This window comes from Nerophis lumbriciformis, linkage group LG29 (genome assembly GCF_033978685.3).
Source record: "Nerophis lumbriciformis linkage group LG29, RoL_Nlum_v2.1, whole genome shotgun sequence".
In the NCBI taxonomy this organism is placed as follows: Eukaryota; Metazoa; Chordata; class Actinopteri; order Syngnathiformes; family Syngnathidae; genus Nerophis; species Nerophis lumbriciformis.
In genome coordinates, this window is record NC_084576.2 from 32,598,880 (window position 1) to 32,619,377 (window position 20,498).

The following is a 20,498-nucleotide window of genomic DNA, read 5'->3' on the forward strand; positions in this document are numbered from 1 at the left end:
TCTTGAAAATCAACTTTTACCTTGAAAATCATCTTTTACCTTGAAAATCTTTTTTTTCTTGAAAATCAACTTTTACCTTGAAAATAATTTTTTGTCTTAAAAATCAACTTTAATCTTGAAAATCATTTTTTTTCTTGAAAATCAACTTTTACCTTGAAAATCAACTTTTACCTTGAAAATCAACTTTTACCTTGACAATCTTTTTTGTCTTGAAAATCAACTTTTACCTTGAAAATCATTTTTTTTCTTGAAAATCAACTTTAACTTGAAAATCAATCATATTTTTCCCTTGAAAATCAACTTTTACCTTGAAAATCTTTTTTTTCTTGAAAATCAACTTTTACCTTGAAAATAATTTTTTGTTTTGAAAATCAACTTTTACCTTGAAAATAATTTTTTGTCTTGAAAATCAACTTTTACCTTGAAAATATTTTTTTTCCTTGAAAATCATTTTTTGTCTTGAAAATCAACTTTTAACTTGAAAATCAACTTTTACCTTGAAAATCAACTTTTACCTTGAAAATCATTTTTGTCTTGAAAATCAAATTTTACCTTGAAAGTCAAATTTTACCTTGAAAATATTTTTTTTCCTTGAAAATAATTTTTTGTCTTGAAAATCAACTTTTACCTTGAAAATCATTTTTTTTCTTGAAAATCAACTTTTACCTTGAAAATCAACTTTTACCTTGAAAATCAACTTTTACCTTGAAAATCACATTTTTTCCTTGAAAATCAACTTTTACCTTGAAAATCAACTTTTACCTTGAAAATCTTTTTTTTCTTGAAAATCAACTTTTACCTTGAATATAATTTTTTGTTTTGAAAATCAACTTTTACCTTGAAAATAATTTTTTGTCTTGAAAATCAACTTTTACCTTGAAAATATTTTTTTTCCTTGAAAATCATTTTTTGTCTTGAAAATCAACTTTTACCTTGAAAATCATTTTTTGTCTTGAAAATCAACTTTTACCTTGAAAATCAACTTTTACCTTGAAAATATTTTTTTATTTTTTTTTTGATTCATTAGTACTGTGGTACTATACTAGTACCGGTATACTACATTAGTACTGGTATAGCGTACAACCCTACAACAAAGGTATGAAAACATGGCACTATTTGACTGCCCATGGATGGATACTCAGTAGTACAGCCTATAAAAGTACACAATTCATGTCCACACCAACGCAGATACTTAGTAAACACATACTTATCTCTAGGTTTAGGCCTCTTGTCCACACCCAAACACATACCACTGGCCTTAAAAACGCTCAGCCTATGCGCGCACAAACATAGACTCGTCCTTTTTTGATGACATCACAGTTGTGTCATTTTCAAAGCTCTTTAAACTGACTAGAAGAGGACTGACTGTGTGCTTGAAGGTAAATATGCTGCTCTTTTCACTCCACATTGACCACACACAAAAAAAAACGCATCAAAATAAGCTTGGCTTGGCTCTCTATTTTGCTCACAAAACCCTCTGAAAAAAACATCCAAAACCTGCCAACAATACTTTTTCTGCAGGCCAGCTACTTTTCAATGTAGCAAGTGGAGGGGATCGTTCATAAATATCATTTATGTTGATTTATTTATGAAAGAGAGGCTAACAAGTGAAATGTGTTTAAAGATAATGTTTCTTTCATGAAGACAAGAATATAAGTTGATGACTTGCATTGATTGGAATCAGACAGTAAAATGATAAATGGCTTATACTTGTATAGCTTTTCTACCTTCAAGGTACTCAAAGCGCTTTGACACTATTTCCACATTCACTCATTCACACACACATTCACACACACATTCACACACTGATGGAGGGAGCTGCCATGCGAGGGTTGAACCAGCACCCATCAGGAGCAAGGGTGAAGTGTCTTGCCCAAGGACACAACGAAGTTGGTAGAAGGTGGGGATCGAACCAGGAACCCTCAGGTTGCTGGCACGGCCACTCTCCCAACAGCGCCACTCCGTCCCCAATTTAAGACATGGATACATGTTTTTTGGTTTTTTTTTTAATCAATTGTAAGTCGTAAATAAATAAACACATAAAATATTGCTAACAATGTAGATGGGTGCTCTCTATTTTGCCCACAAAATCCTCTGAAAAACAATCCAAAACCTGCCAACAATACTCATAATGCCCACACTTGTTCTGTCCAATACAGGGGTGTCAAACTTATTTTCATTGAGGGCCACATCACAGTAATGGCTGCTTTCAGAGGGCCACTTTTTCTAATTGTTTTTTTAATTTACATTATGCATGCGGGTAATAACCTGTGTGTCAGAATAATTGTATACAAGTCATCAGAATAATTGTATATAAGTCATCACAATAATTGTATATAAGTTACCACAATAATTGTATATAAGTCATCACACGACTTGTTTGCTTTGAGTTCAGGTTGCCCTGCGGCCGGTGGTTATGATCCACTGAAAATCATTTTTTGTCTTGAAAATCAACTTTTACTTGAAAATCAACTTCCCATCCCATCCATTTTCTACCGCTTATTCCCTTCACTTTTACCTTGAAAATCATTTTTTGTCTTGAAAATCAACTTTTACCTTGAAAATCAACTTTTACCTTGAAATTCATTTTTTGTCTTGAAAATCAACTTTTACCTTGAAAATCAACTTTTACCTTGAAAATCATTTTTTGTCTTGAAAATATTTTTTTGTCTTGAAAATCAACTTTTACCTTGAAAATCATTTTTTGTCTTGAAAATCTAATTTTACCTTGAAAGTCAAATTTTACCTTGAAAATATTTTTTTTCCTTGAAAATAATTTTTTGTCTTGAAAATCAACTTTTACCTTGAAAATCATTTTCTTCTTGAAAATCAACTTTTACCTTGAAAATCATTTTTTGTTTTGACAATCAACTTTTACCTTGAAAATCATTTTTTTCCTTGAAAATAATTTTTGTCTTGAAAATCAACTTTTACTTGAAAATCAACTTTTACCTTGAAAATCAACTTTTACCTTGAAAATAATTTTTTGGCTTGAAAATCAACTTTTACCTTAAAAATTTAATTTTTACCTTGAAAATAATTTTTTGTCTTGAAAATCAACTTTTACTTGAAAATCAACTTTTACCTTGAAAATCAACTTTTACCTTGAAAATCATTTTTTTTCTTGAAAATCAACTTTTACCTTGAAAATCAACTTTTACCTTGAAAATAAACTTTTACCTTGAAAATCATTTTTTTCTTGAAAATCAACTCTTACCTTGAAAATCATTTTTTGTTTTGAAAATCAACTTTTACCTTGAAAATCAACTTTTACTTTGAAAATAATTTTTTGTCTTGAAAATCAACTTTTACCTTAAAAATAAAATGTTTACCTTGAAAATCATTTTTTGTCTTGAAAGTCAACTAATACCTTGAAAATATTTTTTTGTCTTGAAAATCATTTTTTTCCTTGAAAATCAACTTTTACTTTGAAAATCAACTTTTACCTTGAAAATAATTTTTTGTCTTGAAAATCAATTTTTACCTTGAAAATCCCCCGCGACCCCAAAGGGATTAAGCGGTAGAAAATGGATGGATGGATGGATGGATACCTTGAAAATCAACTTTTACCTTGAAAGTCAACTTTTACCTTGAAAATCATTTTTTGTCTTGAAAATCAACTTTTACCTTGAAAATCATTTTTTGTCTTGAAAATCAACTTTTACCTTGAAAATCATTTTTTGTCTTGAAAATCAACTTTTACCTTGAAAATATTTTTTTGTCTTGAAAATAAACTTTTACCTTGAAAATCATTTTTTACCTTGAAAATCAACTTTTACCTTGAAAATCATTTTTTGTCTTGAAAATCAATTTTTACCTTGAAAATAATTTTTTGTCTTGAAAATCAACTTTTACTTGAAAATCAACTTTTACCTTGAAAATCAACTTTTACCTTGAAAATCATTTTTTTTCTTGAAAATCAACTTTTACCTTGAAAATCAACTTTTACCTTGAAAATAAACTTTTACCTTGAAAATCATTTTTTTCTTGAAAATCAACTCTTACCTTGAAAATCATTTTTTGTTTTGAAAATCAACTTTTACCTTGAAAATCAACTTTTACCTTGAAAATCAACTTTTACCTTAAAAATAAAATTTTTACCTTGAAAATCATTTTTTTCTTGAAAATCAACTCTTACCTTGAAAATCATTTTTTTCTTGAAAATCAACTCTTACCTTGAAAATCATTTTTTGTCTTGAAAATCAACTTTTACCTTAAAAATAAAATTTTTACCTTGAAAATCATTTTTTGTCTTGAAAGTCAACTAATACCTTGAAAATATTTTTTTGTCTTGAAAATCATTTTTTTCCTTGAAAATCAACTTTTACTTTGAAAATCAACTTTTACCTTGAAAATAATTTTTTGTCTTGAAAATCAATTTTTACCTTGAAAATCCCCCGCGACCCCAAAGGGATTAAGCGGTAGAAAATGGATGGATGGATGGATGGATACCTTGAAAATCAACTTTTACCTTGAAAGTCAACTTTTACCTTGAAAATCATTTTTTGTCTTGAAAATCAACTTTTACCTTGAAAATCATTTTTTGTCTTGAAAATCAACTTTTACCTTGAAAATCATTTTTTGTCTTGAAAATCAACTTTTACCTTGAAAATATTTTTTTGTCTTGAAAATAAACTTTTACCTTGAAAATCATTTTTTACCTTGAAAATCAACTTTTACCTTGAAGATCATTTTTTGTCTTGAAAATCAATTTTTACCTTGAAAATAATTTTTTGTCTTGAAAATCAACTTTTACTTGAAAATCAACTTTTACCTTGAAAATCAACTTTTACCTTGAAAATAATTTTTTTTCTTGAAAATCAACTTTTACCTTGAAAATCAACTTTTACCTTGAAAATCAACTTTTACCTTGAAAATCATTTTTTTCTTGAAAATCAACTCTTACCTTGAAAATCATTTTTTGTTTTGAAAATCAACTTTTACCTTGAAAATCAACTTTTACTTTGAAAATAATTTTTTGTCTTGAAAATCAACTTTTACCTTAAAAATAAAATTTTTACCTTGAAAATCATTTTTTGTCTTGAAAGTCAACTAATACCTTGAAAATAGTTTTTTGTCTTGAAAATCATTTTTTTCCTTGAAAATCAACTTTTACTTTGAAAATCAACTTTTACCTTGAAAATAATTTTTTGTCTTGAAAATCAATTTTTACCTTGAAAATCCCCCGCGACCCCAAAGGGATTAAGCGGTAGAAAATGGATGGATGGATGGATGGATACCTTGAAAATCAACTTTTACCTTGAAAGTCAACTTTTACCTTGAAAATCATTTTTTGTCTTGAAAATCAACTTTTACCTTGAAAATCATTTTTTGTCTTGAAAATCAACTTTTACCTTGAAAATCATTTTTTGTCTTGAAAATCAACTTTTACCTTGAAAATATTTTTTTGTCTTGAAAATAAACTTTTACCTTGAAAATCATTTTTTACCTTGAAAATCAACTTTTACCTTGAAAATAATTTTTTTCCTTGAAAATCAACTTTTACCTTGAAAATCTTTTTTTTCCTTGAAAATAATTTTTTGTCTTGAAAATCAACTTTTACCTTGAAAATCAACTTTTACCTTGAAAATCAACTTTTACCTTGAAAATCATTTTTTGTCTTGAAAATCAACTTTTACCTTGAAAATATTTTTTTGTCTTGAAAATCAACTTTTACCTTGAAAATAATTTTTTTCCTTGAAAATCAACTTTTACCTTGAAAATCATTTTTTGTCTTGAAAATCAACTTTTACCTTGAAAATCTTTTTTTTTCTTGAAAATCAACTTTTACCTTGAAAATCAACTTTTACCTTGAAAATCTTTTTTTTTCTTCTTGAAAATCAACTTTTACCTTGAAAATCAACTTTTACCTTGAAAATCTTTTTTTTTCTTGAAAATCAACTTTTACCTTGAAAATCAACTTTTACCTTGAAAATCAACTTTTACCAAGGAAGAAGAAAAAACCCTCATAGCCATAGCACACATCAAACATCAAAGAACACAAAGGACATTAAAGACATTAAAATAGTTCAGCTGATGCAACCAGACACTTTTACACACAGCCACAAAAGTAAAACAACAACAACAAAGGGAGCAGACCCAACAAAGCAACCAGTATCGAGAATCCTAGAAATTCTCAGGAATTGACGACTGAAATAATCCGTACTAATCTGAAGTCTACGCTGAGGTGGAAAAAAACTTGTCTCTCCATGTGAGGCACTTCCTGTTCACTGTTGTTGTTGTTGATGTTGTTGTTGTTGTTGTTGTTGTTGCAGCTGGAGGAGCACAGGAGTGACCAGAAGCAGCTGAAGGTCCTGCAGAAGAAGCTGCTGCAGACCATGAAGGAGAAGGACCAGCTCCAGAGCGAGCACAGCCGGGCCGTGTTGGCTCGCAGCAAACTGGAGGGACTGTGTCGAGAACTGCAGAGGCACAACAAGACCTTGAAGGTGCTTCGTTGAAAATAAAAACAAAAACCCTGTCGTCCGATTGGTCCGAAACGCTGACGGGCCTTGTTTGCGAGGCAGGAGGAGACGCTGCAGAGGTGCCGCGAGGACGACCTGAAGAGGAAGGAGATCACCACGCACTTCCAGGGCACGCTGGGAGACATCCAGGCTCAGATCGAGGAGCACAGCAGCAGGAACACCAAACTGTGCGAGGAGAACAGCGCCCTGGCCGACAAGCTGAAGGGGCTCATTACTCAGTACGACCAGCGGGAGGCGGTATGTTGCAGAACCAATTCTCACAGAGCACAAAGTCCAAAGTCCCAGGTCGTATTGTTCGGATTATACCCGCAAACCAGGAAACAACCACAGTCCTGCTCAAAAGTCTACGTACGACCTCCAAGTCATTTGATTTGGTACATGGCGAAACAATAAGTGTGACCAGTAGATGGCAGTCACACATAAGAGATATGTGTAGACTGCAATATGATGGCAGTCACACATAACAGATACGTGTAGACTACAATATGACGTCAGTCACACATAAGAGATACGTGTAGACTGCAATATGATGGCAGTCACACATAAGAGATACGTGTAGACTGCAATGTGATGGCAGTCACACACAAGAGATACGTGTAGACTGCAATATGATGGCAGTCACACATAAGAGATACGTGTCGACTGCAATATGGTGGCAGTCACACATAAGAGATGCGCGTAGACTGCAATATGATGGCAGTCACACATAAGAGATACGTGTAGACTGCAATATGACGGCAGTCACACATAAGAGATACGTGTAGACTGCAATATGATGGCAGTCACACATAAGAGATACGTGTAGACTGCAATATGATGGCAGTCACACATAAGAGATAGGTGTAGACTGCAATATGATGGCAGTCACACATAAGAGATACGTGTAGACTGCAATATGATGGCAGTCACACATAAGAGAAACGTGTAGACTGCAATATGATGGCAGTTACACAAAAGAGATGAGTATAAACTGCAATATGATGGCAGTCACACATAAGAGATACGTGTCGACTGCAATATGATGGCAGTCACACATAAGAGATACGAGTCAACTGCAATATGATGGCAGTCACACATAAGAGATACGTGTAGACTGCAATATGATGGCAGTCACACATAAGAAATACGTGTAGACTGCAATATGATGGCAGTCACACATAAGAGATACGTGTAGACTGCAATATGATGGCAGTCACACATAAGAGATACGTGTAGACTGCAATATGACGACAGTCAAACATAAGAGATACTTGTAGACTGCAATATGATGGCAGTCACACATAAGAGATACGTGTAGACTGCAATATGATGGCAGTCACACATAAGAGATACGTGTAAACTGCAATATGATGGCAGTCACACATAAGAGATACATGTAGACTGCAATATGATGGCAGTCACACATAAGAGATACGTGTAGACTGCAATATGACGGCAGTCACACATAAGAGATACATGTAGACAGCAATATGATGGCATACACACATAAGAGATACGTGTAGACTGCAATATGATGGCAGTCACACATAAGAGATACATGTAGACTGCAATATGATGGCAGTCACACATAAGAGATACATGTAGACTGCAATATGATGGCAGTCACACATAAGAGATACGTGTCGACTGCAATATGATGGCAGTCACACATAAGAGATACGAGTCAACTGCAATATGATGGCAGTCACACATAAGAGATACGTGTAGACTGCAATATGACGGCAGTCACATAAGAGATACGTGTAGACTGCAATATGACGGCAGTCACACATAAGAGATACGTGTAGACTGCAATATGATGGCAGTCACACATAAGAGATACGTGTAGACTGCAATGTGATGGCATACACACATAAGAGATACGTGTAGACCGCAATATGATGGCAGTCACACATAAGAGATACATGTAGACTGCAATATGATGGCAGTCACACATAAGAGATACGTGTAGACTGCAATATGATGGCAGTCACACATAAGATATACGTGTAGACTCCAATATGATGGCAGTCACACATAAGAAATACATGTAGACTGCAATATGATGGCAGTCACACATAAGAAATACGTGTAGACTGCAATATGATGGCAGTCACACATAAGAGATACGTGTCGACTGCAATATGATGGCAGTCACACATAAGAGATACGTGTAGACTGCAATATGATGGCAGTCACACATAAGAGATACATGTAGACTGCAATATGACAGCAGTCACACATAAGAGATACATGTAGACTGCAATATGACGGCAGTCACACATAAGAAATACGTGTAGACTGCAATATGATGGCAGTCACACATAAGAGATACGTGTAGACTGCAATATGATGGCAGTCACACATAAGAGATATGTGTAGACCGCAATATGACGTCAGTCACACATAAGAGATACGTGTAGACTGCAATATGATGGCAGTCACACATAAGAGATACGTGCAGACTGCAATATGATGGCAGTCACACATAAGAGATACGTGTAGACTGCAATATGATGGCATACACACATACGAGATACGTGTAGACTGCAATATAATGGCAGTCACACATAAGAGATACGTGTAGACTGCAATATGATGGCATACACACATAAGAGATATGTGTAGACTGCAATATGATGGCAGTCACACATAAGAGATACATGTAGACTGCAATATGATGGCAGTCACACATAAGAGATACGTGTAGACTACAATATGACGTCAGTCACACATAAGAGATACGTGTAGACTGCAATATGATGGCATACACACATAAGAGATACGAGTAGACTTCAATATGATGGCAGTCACACATAAGAGATACGTGTAGACTGCAATATGACAGCAGTCAAACATAAGAGATACATGTAGATTGCAATATGACGGCAGTCACACATAAGAGATACGTGTAGACTGCAATATGATGGCAGTCACACATAAGAGATACGTGTAGACTGCAATATGGTGGCAGTCACACATAAGAGATACGTGTAGACTGCAATATGATGGCAGTCACACATAAGAGATACGTGTAGACTGCAATATGATGGCAGTCACACATAAGAGATATGTGTAGACCGCAATATGACGTCAGTCACACATAAGAGATACGTGTAGACTGCAATATGATGGCAGTCACACATAAGAGATACGTGCAGACTGCAATATGATGGCAGTCACACATAAGAGATACGTGTAGACTGCAATATGATGGCATACACACATAAGAGATACGTGTAGACTGCAATATGATGGCAGTCAAACATAAGAGATACATGTAGACTGCAATATGATGGCAGTTACACATAAGAGATACGTGTAGACTGCAATATGATGGCAGTCACACATAAGAAATACATGTAGACTGCAATATGATGGCAGTCACACATAAGAGATATGTGTAGACTGCAATATGACGGCAGTCACACATAAGAAATACATGTAGACTGCAATATGATGGCAGTCACACATAAGAGATATGTGTAGACTGCAATATGACGGCAGTCACATAAGAGATACGTGTAGACTGTAGACTGCAATATGGTGGCAGTCACACATAAGAGATACGTGTAGACTGCAATATGATGGCAGTCACACATAAGAGATACGTGTAGACTGCAATATGATGGCAGTCACACATAAGAGATATGTGTAGACCGCAATATGACGGCAGTCACACATAAGAGATACGTGTAGACTGCAATATGATGGCAGTCACACATAAGAGATACGTGCAGACTGCAATATGATGGCAGTCACACATAAGAGATACGTGTAGACCCCAATATGATGGCAGTCACACATAAGAGATACGTGTAGACTGCAATATGATGGCAGTCACACATAAGAGATACGTGTAGACTGCAATATGATGGCAGTCACACATAAGAGATACGTGTAGACTGCAATATAATGGCAGTCACACATAAGAGATACGTGTAGACTGCAATATGACGGCAGTCATACATAAGAGATACATGTAGACTGCAATATGATGGCAGTCACACAGAAGAGATACATGTAGACAGCAATATGATGGCAGTCACACATAAGATATATGTGTAGACCGCAATATGACGGCAGTCACACATAAGACATACGTGTAGACTGCAATATGATGGCAGTCACACATAAGAGATACGTGTAGACTGCAATATGATGGCAGTCACACATAAGAGATACGTGTAGACTGCAATATGACGGCAGTCACACATAAGAGATATGTGTAGACTGCCATGTGATGGCAGTCACACATAAGAGATACGTGTAGACTGCAATATGATGGCAGTCACACATAAGAGATACATGTAGGCTGCAATATGATGGCAGTCACACATAAGAGATACGTGGAAACAGCAATATGATGGCATACACACATAAGAGATACGTGTAGACTGCAATATGATGGCAGTCACACATAAGAGATACATGTAGACTGCAATATGATGGCAGTCACACATAAGAGATACGCGTAGACTGCAATATGACGGCAGTCACACATAAGAGATACGTGTCGACTGCAATGTGACGGCAGTCACACATAAAAGATACGTGTAGACTGCAATATGACGGCAGTCACACATAAGAGATACATGTAGACTGCAATATGATGGCAGTCACACATAAGAGATACTTGTAGACTGCAATATGATGTCAGTCACACATAAGAGATATGTGTAGACTGCAATATGATGGCAGTCACACATAAGAGATGCGCGTGGACTGCAATATGATGGCAGTCACACATAAGACAAACGTGTGGACTGCAATATGATGGCAGTCACACATAAGAGATACGTGTAGACCGCAATATGACGGCAGTCACACATAAGAGATACGTGTAGACCGCAATATGACGGCAGTCACACATAAGAGATACATGTAGACTGCAATATGACGTCAGTCACACATAAGAGATAAGTGTAGACTGCACTTTGATGGCAGTCACACATAAGAGATACGTGTAGACTGCAATATGACGTCAGTCACACATAAGAGATACGTGTAGACTGCAATATAATGGCAGTCACACATAAGAGATACATGTAGACTGCAATATGACGGCAGTCACACATAAGAGATACGTGTAGACTGCAATATGATGGCAGTCACACATAAGAGATACGTGTAGACTGCAATATGATGGCAGTCACACATAAGAGATACGTGTGGACTGCAATATGATGGCAGTCACACATAAGAGATATGTGTAGACTGCAATATGATGGCAGTCACACATAAGAGATACGTGTCGACTGCAATATGATGGCAGTCACACATAAGAGATACGAGTCAACTGCAATATGATGGCAGTCACACATAAGAGATACGTGTAGACTGCAATATGACGGCAGTCACACATAAGAGATACATGTAGATTGCAATATGATGGCAGTCACACACAAGAGATACGTGTAGACTACAATATGATGGCAGTCACACATAAGAGATAGGTGTAGACTGCAATATGATGGCAGTCACACATAAGAGATACGTGTAGACTGCAATATGACGGCAGTCAAACATAAGAGATACGTGTAAACTGCAATGTAATGGCAGTCACACATAAGAGATACATGTAGACTGCAATATGATGGCAGTCACACATAAGAGATATGTGTAGACCGCAATATGACGTCAGTCACACATAAGAGATACGTGTAGACTGCAATATGATGGCAGTCACACATAAGAGATACGTGTAGACTGCAATATAATGGCAGTCACACATAAGAGATACGTGTAGACTGCAATATGATGGCAGTCACACATAAGAAATACATGTAGACTGCAATATGATGGCAGTCACACATAAGAGATACGTGTAGCCTGCAATATAATGGCAGTCACACATAAGAGATACGTGTAGACTACAATATGACGTCAGTCACACCTAAGAGATACGTGTAGACTGCAATATGATGGCATACACACATAAGAGATACATGTAGACTGCAATATGATGGCAGTCACACATAAGAGATTTGTGTAGACTGCAATATGATGGCAGTCACACATAAGAGATACGTGTAGACTGCAATATGATGGCAGTCACACATAAGAGACATGTGTAGACTGCAATATGATGGCAGTCACACATAAGAGATACGTGTAGACTGCAATATGACGTCAGTCACACATAAGAGATACGTGCAGACTGCAATATGATGGCAGTCACACATAAGAGATACGTGTAGACTGCAATATGACGGCAGTCACACATAAGAGATACGTGTAGACTGCAATATGATGGCAGTCACACATAAGCAATACATGTAGACTGCAATATGATGGCAGTCACACATAAGAGATATGTGTAGACTGCAATATGACGGCAGTCACACATAAGAAATTCATGTAGACTGCAATATGATGGCAGTCACACATAAGAGATACATGTAGACTGCAATATGACAGCAGTCACACATAAGAGATACATGTAGACTGCAATATGATGGCAGTCACACATAACACATACGTGTAGACTGCAATATGACGGCAGTCACACATAAGAGATACATGTAGACTGCAGATAAATGTGTTCCAGAACCTGGAGAAGGTGTTCAAGCACCGAGACCTGAAGGAGAAGCTGCTGGACACCAAACTGACGCAGGCCAACCTGCTGCTGAAGGAGGCGCAGGAGAAGCACAAGCTGGAGAAGGAGCTGGTAGGTCACACGTTCCAAGGTCGGCCTTCAGCGCGCTCACCAACCACCGTGTCGTTGTCGCCTTCAGCTGCTGCAACACGCCGCCCAGTGGAAGTCCCAAGTGAAGCTGCTGAAGGAGCAAGAAGCCGACATGAAGGCGCAGGTGAGGAAGTGTTGTGGTATCTTCAGGTTGGAGTATCTTCACGCCTTCTGTCTTCTCCTCAGCTGCACTTGTACTCCCAGAAGCTGGATGAGTTCCAGGGCAGCGTGTCCAAGAGCAACAGCATCTACAGCAGCTTCAAGCAGGACATGGACAAAGTGAGGGACTTCTTCTTCTTCTTCTCGTCTCTGTCACTGCTTTTCTTCATGGCCTCTCTGTGTGTGTGCAAGATGGCCAAGAAGATGAGGAAGCTGGAGAAGGAGAGTCAGTCGTGGAAGAGTCGCTTTGACGGCTGCAACAAGAGCCTGCTGGACATGGCGGCCGACGTGAGACACTTTTCTTATTCTTCTTCTTCACCTCTTCTTTACCCCAAAATGTGTGTGACGCCAACACTGGAAATACAATATGTGGATTAAAAAACAAAGTGGCAGTAAAATATAAGTAGTACCATTTTTACACTCCAAGTATTGTGCTGTAAAACTGGCAGATTAGTCACCAAAATGTTACCATATACATATATATACATTGTATATATATATATATATATATATCAATCAATGTTTATTTATATAGCCCTAAATCACAAGTGTCTCAAAGGGCTGCACAAGCCACAACGACATCCTCGGTACAAAGCCCACATAAGGGCAAGGAAAAACTCATCCCAGTGGGACGTCGATGTGAATGACTATGAGAAACCTTGGAGAGGACCGCATATGTGGGTAACCCCTCCCCCTCTAGGGGAGAATATATATAAATAAAATATATATATGTATATAATATATATTAAAAAAAATAAAAAAATAAAAATAATATATATATATATATATATATATATATAAATATATATATATATATGTATATATTTTATATATATATATAAATATATATATATGTATATATTTTATATATATATATATATATATATATATATATATATATATATATATATATATATATATATATATATATATATATATATACATATATTTTATTTATACATATTATATATATATATATATATATATATATATATATATATATATATATATACATATATACATATAAATATATTTTATTTATATATATTATATACATATATATATAATATATAAAATATATATAAATAAAATATATATATGTATATAATATATATAAATAAAATATATATATATATATAAAATATATACATATATATATATATATATATATATATATATATATATATATATATATATATATATATATATATATATATATATATATATATATATATATATATATATATATATATGTATGTATGTGTGGGGAAAAAAATCACAAGACTACTTCATCTCTACAGGCCTGTTTCATGAGGGGTTCCCTCAATCAAATCTCCTGATGATTGAGGGAACCCCTCATGAAACAGGCCTGTAGAGATGAAGTAGTCTTGTGATTTTTTTCCCCACACATACATATATTGCGCTCTACTACGGTATCGAGCACTATTTTTTGGATAACCTTATTAAGACATATATATATATATATATATATATATATATATATATATATATATATATATATATATATATATATATATATATATATATATATATATATATATATATAATTTATATATATTATATACATATATATATTTTATTTATATATATTCTCCCCTAGAGGGGGGGGGGGGGTTACCCACATATGCGGTCCTCTCCAAGGTTTCTCATAGTCATTCACATCAACGTCCCACTGGGGTGAGTTTTTCCTTGCCCTTATGTGGGCTTTGTACCGAGGATGTCGTTGTGGCTTGTGCAGCCCTTTGAGACACTTGTGATTTAGGGCTATATAAATAAACATTGATTGATTGATTGATTTATATATATATATATATATATATATATATATATATATATATATATATATATATATATATATATATATATATATATATATATATATAGTCAAGGTTTCTGTGGTTTATCCGTTATACAGTGCTCAATACCGAAGTAGGGCGGAATATACGTTAGGTCAGGAAAAAACACAAGAGGCTATATCATCCCTACAAGCCTGTTTCGCAGATTTCCCTGCTCGTCAGGGGATTTTATTTTTTTTAAATCCCCTGACAAGCAGGGAAACCTGTGAAACAGGCTTGTAGGGATGATATAGCCTCTTGTGTTTTTTCCTGACCTAACGTATATATATATATATATATATATATATTGTCATGACTTGGTCCTGGGGTTTAGTTTTTCTAGAAGGCAACGGAAAGTTGGCTCGGGCGAGACGGGAATGTAAATACATGATTTATTTAATATATCAAAACAAAGTACAAACGAAAAGCGCGCACAGTGGCGGAGAACAAACTATGAAACCAAAAGACTATAGCATTAATAAACAAAACTTACTTGGCATGGACTAAAAGGAGCAGCATGAACGATGGACATGAAATCAAGTGTCAGAAATGTGCCGAGCATAATTGTGGGATGTCACCAGACAGACAAACTGAAAACAATGAACTTAAATACTACAGACATGATTAACGAAAACAGGTGCGTGACTCAAAACGTGAAACAGGTGCGTGACGTGACAGGCGAAAACTAATGGGTTGCTATGGTGACAAACAAGAGTGCACAATGAGTCCAAACGTGGAACAGGTGAAACTAATGGGGTAATCATGGAAACAAGACAAGGGAGTGAAAAGCCAGAAACTAAAGAGTCCAATAACTAAACAAAACATGACTAAAACAAAACATGATTACACAGACATGACATATATATATATATATAAAAAATTTTTTTTTTTTTTTTTTTTTTTTTTTTTTTGGGTTTCACTATGTAAAGTGCTTTGAGTCACTAGAGAAAAGTGCTATATAAATATAATTCACTTCACTTTTTTTTTTTTTTTTACCGTAAAATCCCCGACAGTTGTTTTTACTGTGAATTACCGTACGTGGAAAAACGGAACCACTTTAATTTTTTTACTGCAAAGTTTCTGGTAACTGAGCTGCCAGTTTTTTTTTCATCGTGGATCTACGGCCGTTTATTTTACAGTGCATTACTGTAAATTGAGCAATGGTAGCACTTTTATTGTTACGATACAATTCTGGCGACTGAGCTGCCACTTTGTTTCCGTAAAATCTACGATCATTTTTTACAGTGCATTACTGTAATAAAAACATTTTTTAAAAGTACCGCATTTATTTTTACGATAAAATCTGGCGACTGAGTCGCCAGATTTTTCCCGTAAAATCAACAGTCATTTTCACAATGCATTACTTTACATAGAAAAATGGTACCACTGTCTGTTTTTACAGTAAACATTTCTGTCATTTTTTTTTATCGGAAAATCTACGATCGTCGTTCTTCCATTACTGTAGATGTAAAAACTGTACCTCGTTTTTTCACTTTAAAATTCTGGCGACCGAGCTTCCAGTTTTTTATCGTAGATGTCCGGCTGTTTATTTTACAGTGCATTACTGGAAATTGAACAATGGTGGCACTTTTATTGTTACAAGAAAATTCTGGCAACAGAGCGGCCAGTTTTTCCCCGTAAAAAAATATACGATCGTTTTTTACAGTGCATTACTGTAAATAAAAAATAAAAAAGTACCAACTTTATTTTCACGATAAAATTCTGGCGAATGAGCTGCCAAATTTTTCCCGTAAAATCAACAGTCATTTTCACAAAGCATTACTTTACATAGAAAAATGGTACCACCGTTTTTCTATCGTAAAATCTACGATAGTTTTTACAGTGCATTAATAAAAAAAAGTACCACCTTTATTTCCACGTTAAAATTCTGCCGACTCAGCTGCCACTTTGTTTCCGTAAAATCGACGATCAATTTATTTTCACGATAAAATTCTGGCGACTGAGCTGCCACTTTGTTTCCGTAAAATCTACGATAATTTTGTACAGTGCATTACTGTAAATTTAAAATTCTGCCGACTCAGCTGCCACTTTGTTTCCGTAAAATCGACAATCAATTTATTTTCACGATAAAATTCTGGCGACTGAGCTGCCACTTTGTTTCCGTAAAATCTACGATCATTTTTTACAGTGCATTACTGTAAATTTTTTTTAAAAGTACTGCATTTATTTCACGATAAAATCTGGCAACTGAGTTGCCAGATTTTTTCCCATAAAATGAACAGTCATTTTCACAATTCATTACTTTATATAGAAAAATGGTACCACTGTTTTTCTATCGTAAAATCTACGATAGTTTTTACAGTGCATTAATAAAAAAAAGTACCACCTTTATTTCCACGTTAAAATTCTGCCGACTCAGCTGCCACTTTGTTTCCGTAAAATCGACGATCAATTTATTTTCACGATAAAATTCTGGCGACTGAGCTGCCACTTTGTTTCCGTAAAATCTACGATCATTTTTTACAGTGCATTACTGTAAACCTTTTTTTTTAAAGTACCGCATTTATTTCACGATAAAATCTGGCAACTGAGTTTTCCCATAAAATCAACAGTCATTTTCACAATTCATTACTTTATATAGAAAAATGGTACCACTGTTTTTCTATCGTAAAATCTACGATCGTTTTTACAGTGCATTAATAAAAAAAAGTACCACCTTTATTTTCACGATAAAATTCTGGCAACTGAGCTGCCACTTTGTTATCGTAGATCTACGGCCGTTTATTTTACAGCGCTTTACTGTAAATTGAACAACTGTAGCACTTTTATTGTGACGATAAAGTTCTGGCGACTGAGTTTCTAGGTTTTCGCCGCAAGATACAACATTTTTAAGCTGTTGCAGCTGAAATGTTGTGTTTGCTGTTGCAGAAAGCGGTGAGGGACAAGGAGCTGGAGCTGCTCACCACCAAGAACCAGAAGCTGGAGAGTCTTTGCAGAGCTTTGCAAGGCGAGAGGAAGAGCCTGAGTGAGAAGGTCCAAGCAGCTGAAGTCCAAGCAGGCGAAGCCGAGGCCACAACGAAGGATGCCTCCAAGGAGGACCACCATCAGGAGCCAGAGACCACCACCTTGGCGACGCCTCTGAGCCAGGAACTGGCGAAGCTGAAAACTGAACAGGCTCTGCTGAAGGAGCTGGCCGGCTCCTTCATGGTCTCCCACGTGGTGACCACAGACCAGCAGTCTCCAGGACCTTCCGACGGCACCCAGGACCACGTGGAGAACCGCACAGAGATCAGCGACAGCGAACCTCTCCAGAACAATGGACCTCAAGAAGAACTGGAGTCTGTTGATTGAAAACAAAGCTTTTTTTACGTGTTAATAAACGCTTCCTGTCTCGTACAAAACAAAAGTTTGCTTTTGTGTTCAGCATCCAATCAAAATCATGATTCTTTTCAACAAATACAGATCTCGTCCACACTGTTCCTCCCGAATCCGAGGTTCGAGGACGAGGTTTTTCGTCCTGGTCGTGGAACTGTGGACCAGCTCTATACTCTCGGCAGGGTCCTTGAGGGTGCATGGGAGTTTGCCCAACCAGTCTACATGTGTTTTGTGGACTTGGAGAAGGCATTCGACCGTGTCCCTCGGGAAGTCCTGTGGGGAGTGCTCAGAGAGTATGGGGTTTCGGACTGTCTGATTGTGGCGGTCCGCTCCCTGTATGATCAGTGTCAGAGCTTGGTCCGCATTGCCGGCAGTAAGTCGGACACGTTTCCGGTGAGGGTTGGACTCCGCCAAGGCTGCCCTTTGTCACCGATTCTGTTCATAACTTTTATGGACAGAATTTCTAGGCGCAGTCAAGGCGTTGAGGGGATCCGGTTTGGTGGCTGCAGGATTAGGTCTCTGCTTTTTGCAGATGATGTGGTCCTGATGGCTTCATCTGGCCAGGATCTTCAGCTCTCACTGGATCGGTTCGCAGCTGAGTGTGAAGCGACTGGGATGAGAATCAGCACCTCCAAGTCCGAGTCCATGGTTCTCGCCCGGAAAAGGGTGGAGTGCCATCTCCGGGTTGGGGAGGAGATCTTGCCCCAAGTGGAGGAGTTCAAGTACCTCGGAGTCTTGTTCACGAGTGAGGGAAGAGTGGATCGTGAGATCGACAGGCGGATCGGTGCGGCGTCTTCAGTAATGCGGACGCTGTATCGATCCGTTGTGGTGAAGAAGGAGCTGAGCCGGAAGGCAAAGCTCTCAATTTACCGGTCGATCTACGTTCCCATCCTCACCTATGGTCATGAGCTTTGGGTCATGACCGAAAGGACAAGATCACGGGTACAAGCGGCCGAAATGAGTTTCCTCCGCCGGGTGGCGGGGCTCTCCCTTAGAGATAGGGTGAGAAGCTCTGTCATCCGGGGGGAGCTCAAAGTAAAGCCGCTGCTCCTCTACATGGAGAGGAGCCAGATGAGGTGGTTCGGGCATCTGGTCAGGATGCCACCCGAACGCCTCCCTAGGGAGGTGTTTAGGGCACGGGGAAGCGCCGCGGGGAAGACCCAGGACACGTTGGGAAGACTATGTCTCCCGGCTGGCCTGGGAACGCCTCGGGATCCCCCGGGAGGAGCTGGACGAAGTGGCTGGGGAGAGGGAAGTCTGGGCTTCCCCGCTTAGGCTGCTGCCCCCGCGACCCGACCTCGGATAAGCGGAAGAAGATGGATGGATGGATGGACAGATCTCGTCATGCAATCTAACGACAAGTGTTTTGTGGCTGTAGACCAGACCTGGGCATTCGGCGGCCAATCATAAATTACAAAATACATTTTAAAAAAGTATCTATGTCGAGTGTGCAATACAACGGTGCTGCTTTTGTTTTGTTGCGCTGATATGCCCGGAGAAGAGGGGGCGCATTTGAGAACGTGTCACTCTCCCGACGCACTGTAACGAGGCGGGTTGAGACCATCGCTGGAAACTTGGAGCTTCAGCTGAAGAACAGAACGGCCGACTTTGACTGTTTTTCGCTGGCTTTGGATGAGAGCTGCGATGTACGTGACACCGCCCAGCTGCTCATCTTCTTACGTGGGATAACTGCAGACTTTCAAATCACGGAGGAGCTGGCAGCCATGCAGTCAATTAAAGAGACAACCACAGGTAATGACTTGTTCACGTAGGTAAATGCGTGTTTGGACATGTTAGGACTGAAATGGGACAATCTGGCAGGTGTGACAACTGATGGTTGTCCAAAAATGTTGGACTTTTAAAGAGGATGCAGGATAAAGTGACATAAATTTACATTCTTGCATTGTATTATACATCAGGAAGTGTTCAAAATAAAACCATCAAAAGCAATCTGCTTTTGTATAAAGTTAAGTTAGGTTAAATTAAATTATTATTATT

At 36.9% G+C, this 20,498-nt stretch overlaps 1 protein-coding gene across 1 annotated transcript in view; it reads left to right on the forward strand.

Moving 5' to 3' along the window:
• The window catches only part of txlnbb (taxilin beta b), a 38,594-nt gene extending 20,078 nt beyond the window's left edge, over nt 1-18,516 (forward strand). The window contains exons 4-10 of the mRNA XM_061924254.1: nt 6,276-6,446; nt 6,525-6,719; nt 13,012-13,131; nt 13,199-13,273; nt 13,336-13,428; nt 13,501-13,596; nt 18,054-18,516. Of these exons, the coding sequence (XP_061780238.1) occupies nt 6,276-6,446; nt 6,525-6,719; nt 13,012-13,131; nt 13,199-13,273; nt 13,336-13,428; nt 13,501-13,596; nt 18,054-18,476 (1,173 nt within the window). The 3' untranslated portion in view covers nt 18,477-18,516. The remainder of the gene's footprint in view (nt 1-6,275; nt 6,447-6,524; nt 6,720-13,011; nt 13,132-13,198; nt 13,274-13,335; nt 13,429-13,500; nt 13,597-18,053) is intronic.
• The last annotated feature ends 1,982 nt before the right edge of the window (nt 18,517-20,498 follow it).